Source organism: Sinocyclocheilus rhinocerous, unplaced genomic scaffold, assembly GCF_001515625.1.
Source record: "Sinocyclocheilus rhinocerous isolate Xijiao unplaced genomic scaffold, SAMN03320098_v1.1 scaffold3306, whole genome shotgun sequence".
NCBI classification, from domain to species: Eukaryota; Metazoa; Chordata; class Actinopteri; order Cypriniformes; family Cyprinidae; genus Sinocyclocheilus; species Sinocyclocheilus rhinocerous.
In genome coordinates, this window is record NW_015640049.1 from 124,699 (window position 1) to 136,130 (window position 11,432).

General features: G+C 33.7%; 1 protein-coding gene across 1 annotated transcript in view; it reads left to right on the top strand.

Moving 5' to 3' along the window:
- Window positions 1-11,432, top strand: part of LOC107752430 (cyclin-dependent kinase-like 5) — a 74,386-nt gene that overhangs the window by 24,628 nt on the left and 38,326 nt on the right. The window contains exons 2-3 of the mRNA XM_016568391.1: window positions 910-1,141; window positions 8,872-8,906. Coding sequence (XP_016423877.1) covers window positions 1,078-1,141; window positions 8,872-8,906 — 99 coding nt within the window. The 5' untranslated portion in view covers window positions 910-1,077. The remainder of the gene's footprint in view (window positions 1-909; window positions 1,142-8,871; window positions 8,907-11,432) is intronic.

Here is an 11,432-nt window from a genome sequence, read left to right on the forward strand (position 1 = left end):
TATATAAATCAATATTGGCAAAATTGTAATATTTGGGCAATATATTTTTAAATCAGTATTGGCAGATATTTCATATTTGGCCAATATTTGTTTTTTTTTCTTTTTTTTAAAATTGTTATTGGCAGATATTTGATATTTCTGGCAATATTGTTTATATTTTAATCGTTATTGGCAGATATTTGATATTTCTGGCAATATTTCATTTATTCAATATTCAATATTTCATTTTTTAGGCAATTTCAAATCGGTATTGCCGGGTATTTCGGTCGGTCGGTCGGTATTGGCAGATATGTCATATTTCCGGCATTATTTATTTATTAGTATTGTCAGATATTTCATATTTCTGGCAATATTTATGTATTTATTATTCATGAATTCATTCTTTTATTCATTTATTTATCGGTGTTGGCAGATATTTGATATTTCCAGCTGTATTTATTCATTTATTTTATTTATTTATTTTACTTGGTATTTGCAGATTGATGGATTGATTGATTAGTATTGGCTGGTATTTGACATTTCCAGCTTTATTAATTTATTTATTTGTTTGTTTGTTTTGACATATATTTGACATTTCTGGCATTATTTATTTATTTATTTATATTTATATTTATTTATCAGTTTTGACAGATATTTTGTATTAGGTTTCTTTCTTTCTTTCTTTCTTTCTTTCTTTCTTTCTTTCTTTCTTTCTTTCTTTCTTTCTTTCTTTCTTTCTTTCTTTCTTTCTTTCTTCATTTCTTTCTTTCTTTCTTTCTTTCTTTTTCTTTCTTTCTTTCTTTGTCAGATATCTGATATTCTAGCAACCACATAGCGATGCACTAGAAACCACTCTGAACACCTTAGCAACCGCATAGCAATGCCCTGTTATTGAAACATCTAGATGATGTGTCTTGTGTGTTTCCTCAGGTGCAGGTGTGTGTGTGTGTGTGTGACGGACATCATCATGCTCAAAGGCTCTCAGTGATCCGCTCCTTCCCATGATTCCACACCAGGCCGCCCCATGCCAGCCCGTAACCACGACGACCGCTCGCCTCCGTGAGCTCCTCCTCTGTCACCCGGCGGCCGTTTGACTGGATGAGGAACCCAGCCTCCAGTGATGTGATGCACAGGTTTGAGGTTCTAGGGATTGTGGGGGAAGGTGAGTACCGGCAGACCATACCAGACTGAAAAAAACAGGTGAAACTGAGAAATGATGCGGAAAATACAGGATAAAGGAACAATTCATGCACTAAATCCTTTTTTCCTCCTGTATTCTTCCATCATTTGTCACAAATGCTTTTTATGGCCTTGTTTCTTGAAGCACTTAATGGGGTCACATCATGAAAAATCGAATTTTCCTTGAACTTCTGAAATAAGAGTTTGATGTAGCATGAGAACTTGCCAAACTCAGGTCAAAAAGAGCTCTTATTGAGACTAAGCTGCAAAAACTATTCATTTTTTGTCTTGTTTTTTTATCTCAGACATTGCAAATGCATTAACACATGACTGTTTTGTTTTTATGCAATCTTTATGGGCACTTTATCTGAAATAGAGCAGTGAAAACGGAATTGAATTCACACTTATTTTCTCTGAATCTGAGTGTAGTTGAGTCAAAGTTGTCCGATCACAGTCTGAGGAACCTGATTTTGGTCGTAATTTCATTCTGACAAAGTGTGCAGTGACTTGCGTTTTACTTTTGGCAGAATAATATCCTGGCATGGAAGAAAACTCAAAATTGCACAGCGGTGTTTAAGTGGAAATTTGTGTACAAAGAAGAATATACTGTTCTGCTTGTCGATATTTATTTTATATTACGTACCTCATCGAGTAGTTCTGACTGACAAGCAATTGAATGACCTCTTTAATAAGTCTTTAATACATTTAATAAGGCATTTTATTTTATTGTACTCATATACTGTACTGTTCAGAAGTTTGGGGTTAGTAAGAGTTTTATTTTTTTATTTTTTAGAAATTACTGTTTTTCAGCAAGTGTAGATTAAATTGATCGTCGATATTTATTTTACATTACGTACCTCATCGAGTAGTTCTGACTGACAAGCAATTGAATGACCTCTTCAATAAGTCTTTAATACATTTAATAAGGCATTTTATTTTATTGTACTCATATACTGTACTGTTCAGAAGTTTGGGGTTAGTAAGAGTTTTATTTTTTTATTTTTTAGAAATTACTGTTTTTCAGCAAGTGTAGATTAAATTGATCAAAAGTTTCTAATGTTACTAAATATTTCAAATAAATGCTGTTCTTCTGAACTTTCTATTCATCTGTGAATCCTGAAAAATAAAATGTATTATGCTTTCCACAAAAATATTAATCAGCACAACTGTTTTCAACTGATAATAATCAGAAATGTTTCTTGAGCAGCAAATCAGCATATTAGAATGATTTCTGAAGATCATGTGACACTGAAGACTGGAGTAATGATGCTGAAAATACAGATTTGATCACAGAAATAAATTACAGTTTAACAGATATTCACATAGAAAACAGCTATTTTAAATTGTAATAATATTTCACTATTTTACTGTTCTTACTGTGTTTTGATTAAATAAATGCAGTCTCGGTGAGCAGAAGAGTCCAAAAAAAATCTTACCGACCTCAAACTTTTGACGGGTAGTGCATCTCTTTGTCTCTATTCTGCAATATTCAATCAAGGTCTTTATATTTAACATGAATGTTGCATTTTTAAAGATCTTGGTCATGACTAATGAATGTGCTGGAATGTACGTCTTCCGGCGATTCAATGTATTGTAGGGACGTGAGTGTTGAGTGTGTGAAGTCGACCTGCAGCCTCTCGCTCTCTCTCTCTGTACATTTTGTATGAGGGTGTGGTAAAAGTCTCGGGGGGGATCAGGTTATTTTTACCCCTTCATCTATCTCTCACACTCTGATGCCCCACTAACAGCGAGTGTGTGTGTGTGTGTTGAGGAGGGCTGGTGGTGTGATCGTTGGGTAAGATGTGTGCTTTCTCACAATGAGTCTTAAGGGTGAATATCATGAAAACTGTAAAGCTGGGGTCATATTGAACCCCAAAATAAGAAATTACATATTGCCTAAAGAAAATGAAAACTTTTGTCTCAATTGTTGCATTGTGACATTGTTTTCATGACAGTGATGCACATTAAAAGGCCATTCACGAAGAAAGCATTTTTGCGTTTTTAAAAACATGAGACTCTAATGGGCTTAATGCCACTGATATAACAAATATAAATAATTCTAGGATGGACTATTTTTTAATATTTTTGACTATTTTTGTGAATCATTTCTAAATTATCTGGGTTCTGGGGTTGCGAAAATTATGTTGTTCCGATTACACTATATAATGCCAGTTGTATTTTGATATGTTAAAATGATCTTGTAAACAACATCCATTAATTTGTAATAAAAATATTTAAAAACAGAAATAAATTAATTAACTTTTATGTGTAATTTGCATTTCGTGAAACCAACAATAACTAAATTATAAGATGTGAGAGTAGCAGGGCAACCTGAAAACTTAAAAAAAAATTTTAATTGAAAACATGAGACGCAGAGGAGTTTAATAGGTAAAAAACCACAAGGTGTAGAGACAAGTTTTTATAAAATTTGCCGTCTTTTAACATGCATTTTTAGAATTTTTTGTCATGCGCAAGATGCTGCAAAAGATGCGAGACGTGGGTTCAGCGTTCAAAGACATCCATCTAACATGTATTTACATAGAAAAATGATGGAAAAACAGTGCAGTTGAATGCAAAAACGTGTTGTGTGTGTGAACTACCCCTAATTCTACCAATTCTGTTTAAACTATTGATATAGTGATTTATTAAATAAACTGTAAAGTGAAATTGTAAGTGCGTAGCTGATATTCAATACTTTTAGGAAGTTTATTTGTCCTGAAATGTGGAAAATTAAACAACATTTTGCTAATAATTTTTATGATGCTGTTTTATTAGCTCATGCTAATGAGAATTTGTCCAAGTTTATCTTATCTTACAGATATTTTTTGCATTGCAATAATGCAATTTTGGGGTGTGAAAATAATGTCACATTGCCAAAAATCTGTCATCATAAAATAGGCAAAAACATGCATTGGTCACTTTTAAGATTGTGCACTATTTGGGCTGATAAAGTGTTGTTTCTGACTAATGGAAGGGAAACATCCAAAATACAGATTTAAGTGTTTATTTTATTACACTTTATCTATTTGCGTCTGTAGATTTAAATTACAATCCATATCTTTAAAAGTTTTCTTCTCCACTTCAGCAGCACTTACATACACCAAACTCAGTTTTATTCCTATTTATATTCTGAAGGTTTTTACTGAGGAGTTTGTTCATATATCATTCAAATGGATTTATATAACATTTTATTCCTACAAACATGGTAATTTTTTCTGTATTTTCATCATTTACTATTACTTTCATACTTTCTGTCTAATTTCATTGGCATTTTAGTGAAAACAGAATATTTTTGCAGACTAGTGGAAAAAAACATCCAAAATACACATTTAAGTGTTTATTTCATTGTATTTGATCTATTTGCGTCTGTAGATTTCAATTACAATCCATATCTTTAAAAGTTTTTTCTCCACTTCAGAAGCACTTACAAACACCAGACTTAGCAGTTTTATTCCTCTCTATATTCTGAAGGTTTTTACTGTGCAGTTTGTTCATATTTCATTTGGACTGATTTCTATAACATTTTATTCATAACAGCATGGTGGAAATGGATTTTCTTCTGGCTGTTGACAGTATTTTCTGATTTGTGGAGTGATAAAAAGAGCAATACAAAATCCCTTCAGTAAAAACCTTTAAATGTAATATGTCAACAAAATCAAACAGAAATTTTGAACCTGGCTTTATCCAGTGTTCAGATTTATTTTCTGGAAATGTATGCAAATTAGCGCATATTTACTTATAACATTTCAGAATACTTACAATACAAAAAAAATGTTTGCATTTCTTGATGTAATCAATCAACTGGGGAAACATGGTGATAACTATTAGTTAGAATGTTAACCCTATTCACCTGGGGTGTCCAAAATATAATTCCATATATCTTTTTTATATTTTACCTTGAGATTCACTCACAAGGTCTTAAGGTCTTTGGTAAATAATGATCATTATTAGGGGATTTTTGTTGATCTGTGACTCCAGCAATAATGATAATTATAAAGGTCATTGTGTAATATAATCTAGATGAACACAAAATAATGTATAAACAATGGTAGTGTATTAACTGATGCTCTCAGATGTGTGTTCAGCTGTCAGTAGATCAGTTTCTCTCTGTTGGCCATCAGTAGTTTAATCTCCTCTCAGCTGTGCTCTCCTCTCTCATTCCTCCGTTCCCATCCTGACTTCTTTGTTTATCCTCTCGCCGCTCAATGCTAATTGAAAGCCAATTGATTTGGTTGAGACTTGCCAGTATATTTCTGCCTTCAGGTGATCTTCAAATGATGGTGTTTACGAGATGAGTGCACATGAATGTCCTCAGAGGGAAAGTCTGGGTTTTCAGAGGAGCGTGATGGAAGTTAATTGGTTTTGATTATAATCAGGCCCACATGGAACTGAAATGTCTGTCATTCACAAACTTCTACACAAATTCGAATGATGGTGTTTACGAGATGAGTGCACATGAATGTCCTCAGAGGGAAAGTCTGGGTTTTCAGAGGAGCGTGATGGAAGTTAATTGGTTTTGATTATAATCAGGCCCACATGGAACTGAAATGTCTGTCATTCACAAACTTCTACACATCTACCGCCCAGTGCATTATTTTTAAAAGGACATTTCACCCAAAAAATATTTATTCCCATTTACACTCTCATGTTGTTCCAATTAGTGTTATTTTAGTATCATTGATATACTATACTATACTGTACTATACTATACTGTACTGTACTGTACTATACTGTACTGTACGATACTGTACTGTACTGTACTGTACTATAGTATAGTTTTTGTTAATATTTTAAATTAGATTTTACTATGTATATTTTCTATATAATCTTTAGATTTTAATGAAAGATTTAGTCATTTTGTTGTGTTCTTCTCAATTTTATTAGTTTTTTTTATATGTCTGAAGTTTTTAATTTTAATTTTTTAGTTTTTGTTTATTTAGTTTTTAGTTATTTTAGTACTTCAACTTAAAATAAAAAAAAATGAGAAATGTTGATTTGGCAGCTAGCGGAAATAAAATAAGTTCAAGCTTTTTATATTTACTTTATTTCAGTTTATGTTTATTTGATTTAAAAAATGGTTTCTAGTTAACGATAATAAACCTGGCTACCAATCATATGATTTTTTTTTCTGTGCAGTATTATTTTAGTATTATTTATATCCTATTATAGTTTTAGTTATTTTGATTTGATTTATATTTTAGTTTTCAAATAAAATTATCTCATTTTTTAATTGTATGTGCATTTATAATTTCACGTTTTATTTTTTTAAACATTTCTAAATAGTGTTTTATTTTGTTTTGGTTATAGTTTTATTTCAGATTTAGTTTTAATTTTTTTTCAGTTAGTTGCAAAAGCAACATTTATAATTTTCATTTAGTGAAAGTTTTTATATTTTACTTGTATAACTTTAACAGTTATATTTTACTTTAATTTCAGCTTTATTTTATATAACCAATATGTTTTTAATAGTTTTGGTTTTAGTTAACAATAACAACACTGTATCTTCTGTATTTTAAGAATATATTTTGAACTTTGGAGTCCAAACATTTGAGTTTCATTGTATGACAACACGAAAAAACAAACACTTAGACATTCTTCAAAATATGTGCCTTTGTGTTTCACAGAAGAATGAAAGTCATACAGGTACAAGTTTGAAATGACATTTTTGGATGAACTATCATCAGGTATTTGGGCTAATTTGAATGCAGTTTCAGCATCAAAAACAGTGTAGAAATTTCAGCTGTGTTAAACATATTTGTGACCCTGGAGCACAAAACCAGTCTTAAGTCGCTGGGGTATATTTGTAGCAATAGCCAACAATACATTGTATGGGTCAGAATTATTGATTTTTCTTTTATGCCAAAAATCATTAGGACATTAAGTAGAACAAGTAAGATCATGTTCCATAAAGATATTTTGTAAATTTCCTACCGTAAATATATCAAGATTTTCTCAATATTTAGATTTTTTTGCACCCTCAGATTCCAGATTTTCAAATAGCTGTATCTCGGCCAAATATTGTCCTATCATAACAAACCATACATCAGTGGAAAGCTTATTCAGCTTTGAGATGGTGCATAAATCTCAATTTCAAAAAATTGACCCTTATGACTGGTTTTGTGGTCCAGGGTCACATTTTGCCATATTTACATGAAAGTGCCCAGTTTAACTGTCCAAAATATGATCATAATTATGACTTCCAAACTTGTATGAACATCACAGGAAGACTTCAAGAAAGCTTTTGGCCTATTAGTGATTTTCACACTGAGCCCTCGTTGAATGTTCTCCTTATTCAGGAAAAATCGAAAACAAATGCTGATGAAGTCTCTGTGACTGTTGCTCCTGTAAAAACAGGTCACATAGTTCCACCTTTATGGCCTCGTTTTTCTTCTTTTTTTCTATTCCGGCTCTGGAAAAAGCAGGTTAAGCTACACACGTCGTAAAGATTAGCCTGTTTCACATGAGTCTGGAGAATCACTGCCTTGTCATACACTCGCAGGACGCGTCATCTGTCCTCAGCGGATTGGTCGAGGCGTGTGTGGCTCTCCTCCTGATTGGCTGAGGCAGAGGAGTGGGCGGGGTTTAGCAGTCACGCGGCAGACTCCTGTGGCGGTTTCAGCGTAGTTTACCAGCATCACGTCTTTATCACACAGTGAGTTCAGGAGATGCTGGCCGATCATGTGCATCACGCAGGCCGTCTCACCACAGGATGCTCACAGCGCGAGTGTGTGTGTGTGTGTGTGTGTGTGTGTGTTCCTCTCCTTTTGCATCAGTGCAGCTGATGTCATCGCATTTGTGAAGTGGAGGATAAATAATGTGACTCAGAGAAACAAAGGATTCAAATGATCCCAGAGGAAGAGTTTATTGCTCTTTTCAAGCTCAGCAGCTCAGTTATGTTTTAAGTATCAGCTTTGTTTGCAGAGTTAGAGAAATAAAAATAGTCCGGTTTATTATAAAATCATCTTGAGATGTCTGACTTTTTATTGTGGGTATCGTGAGCAGATCTGAGACATTGTTGAGATCTAATAGAATTTTTTTTTTTACATTTAAAAAAAAGTGAATTAAATGCACGATGCGTGAACGAGTCAATGATTAATAATCGTCAACTCAGCAATGACCAAAATAATCATGATTATGATTCTGTCCATCATAAAGCAGCTCTAATGTACACTGTAAGCCGCTGTGTATGTCTTCACATCGAGCAGGTTGTGGTGAACGTGACGTGATGTGGGCCCGGATCTGTTGGCTGGGAGTTTGGGATGAGCTCAGCTCTGCGTCTCCTGCGGGACAGTCGATTTGTGCCACAGATATGATCCGTGGTGCCAAAAAACGGAGCGAATGCACGACGCACAGACCCCTCCATCAAAAACACTCGCGTTTACAGACACCTGAGCGCCAGCTTGCATATTGTTTGGGCTCAACGCGCTCGTATGAGATTTCTAATGAATTCCGCTGATTAAACAAACACGTTGACTGTGCTCGTGTCCCACAGGTCTCAAGCTGAAAACAGGGTGTTCTTACAGTTCCCTGAACGTTTCTCTGTCTCTGTCACGTCTGTGTGCTGAGGTGACGGCCTCGCCTTCACTCGCTTCATTCATCAGCCACAAAACGCTCAGGGTTTTGGCATCTGCTGAGAGTCATGTTCACAAAGACAGGTGGAGCTGGGTGAAAGTTTGAGTAAAACCTGTTTGTTTCTCTGTGTTTCTCTGGCAGGAGCTTACGGTGTCGTCCTGAAGTGCAGACACAAGGTGAGATCTCAGACACACAAGTTCATGTCGTTTTTAAACCCACAACACAACACTAGTCATCTCATTTGCAGCCTGCATGGCTTACAAAATCGTGTGTGTTCAGAAAAAGGGGGGCCTGGAAAGCATATAAGTCCATACTAATTATTAATTTTGAAAGAAAGTAGCGTGCAGTATGCATGCGTTGCAAATTATACACATATAGTATAACACAAAGCATTTTCTGTATGCACGGAAATGTGCATTGCAAAAATGTGCGTATGTGCAAAATATGCAACGTATCCCATAATGCAATGCACTCATAACGTAGAGAGCTTATGTGACACATAATGTTGAAACGTTTACTGTTCTCTAATGCATATTGTTTCACATATTAATTTTTTTATAATTAGCACACTTCCTTAAAACGCACAAAAAAACGTAATTTACTTCAAGCAAAATTGCATTCGTTGCATTTGCAAAATTTATTGTTTTCAGACAGTATATCATGAATACATTTTTTTCTTTCTCATGAATGTAACAAAAATGTTAAAATGTTTTATGTTTAAAACAATACGGAGTAAACAAATATAATTACAAATATTTAAATATTTTTTACTATATATATACAGTGGGTACGGAAAGTATTCAGACCTCAGTTATTTTAAATTCTAAAAATATTTCACAATTTTTGATCAAATAAATGCAGCCTAGGTGAGCAGAAGAGACTTTTTTTGTCGTTTTTTTTTCTGTACAGTACATACTCTACAGTCTGCTGTGTTACCGTGGTCTGAATAGTATCAGGTTTGCGTTCAGCGCTAACAGAAAGTGTCGTGATGTGACATATGGTGAGTTTATCTATTAATATCTCCTCCGGTCATGAGCGGTGCTGGTCGTAGCGCCCCGCGGCCGTCAGACAGATGGTCTCTCCGCGGCGTTCTGTTCACAGCTCTCAGTCTCGGTCTCTGACCCAAACACTGCTGCTCTCATCTGCCGCGTACGGTCATGCTCACTCACTGATCTGATGCTCTTCACTCACATTTGAGCGTGCTGTTGTAGTATGCAGAGAAATGGTCTGACTGTAGACATGTTTACATGCACTCATTTTCATCAAAGACAGGAATCAGTCTGACGTCCAATTCTCAAAGTTGTGTTTATATGAACCCTAAACGCTGCAAACCGACTCACATATTTGTTTACATGTGCATTGAACAAAACTTCCCAGTCACCATTTTCAGATCAATTTTTAGTTATTTTAATTAGTCAAATGTATTCATTTCTTATCTATTTCAATCATTCCAGTCATATATATTTTAGTCATTTTTATTTAAATTAAATAACTTTATTTAGTTAGTTAAATTGCATATTTATTATTTTATTTTAAATATATTTATTTTATATTTATCACTTTGCATTACGCTTTGAATTGCATATTATTTTTTTGTATTATTATTGATTGTTAATACTAATTTTATTAATTGTTACATTTATGTATATTTATATATATGTATAATTATTAATATTATTATTTTAATAATTGCTTCAAACAAAACTTAAGTGTATGCATAGTATTGTTGCCACTTTTAGAACAAAATTAATTTGTTTTTATTTATATTTTTTATTCATTTTATTTAGTTTATTTTAATTAATACAATTTTATTTTATCATTGTTTTATTTTGAACTAATGAATTTATTTAGTTAAATTTTTATTATTTATGTATGTATTTTAAAATTGTACTTTGCATTGTTTTGCATTTATATGACATTATTTATTGTATTAATATTGATTAAATACATTATTTATTGTATAATTTATTGATTATTATTGTAATAATTTATTATGTTATGCTTAATTAGATAATTTCAGGTCTTCACCATGCCTTTCCATCTGATCGAATCACTTGTATCCATAAGGCAAAATCTGCTATAATATAATGAAATATTTGCAATTTGCATAAAAATCAATTCACTAAATCAGAATTGTCCTCAGATCTGCAGATGGCACAAATAAGATCGAAACATACTACATATACAAATATGTGAACTTGCTGTTGTAGATGTGCATGATTTCACGTTTGCATTGAAATATATCAGTACGTGCATTTTTAGTGTTGCCGCAAGAGACGCTATAACAGTTAGTGAAAACGGTTGTCTTCTACGGTCAGTCTTCTAGGTGTAGGGTTAGGGTTAGGGGATAGAATATACAGTTTGTACAGTATAAAAACCATTTTGCTTATGGAGAGTCCCCATAAACCACATATATCAGCGTGTGTGTGTGTGTGTGTGTGTTGTTGTTGGGTGCAGCTGTGCTGGCAGTAGATCACAGTCAGTCTGGATTATAAAGCTGATGATTCCAGCCACAGGCCTTTATTCTGACACTGTTGCTTTCATCTCAATAGCCAGGTGCAGAAGAGCACACACACACACACACATACTCAATCACACACACACACTCAATCTCACACACACACACACACACACACACACTCACACACACTCAAACACACACACACACACTCTCTCACACACTCTCACACACACTCTCACAC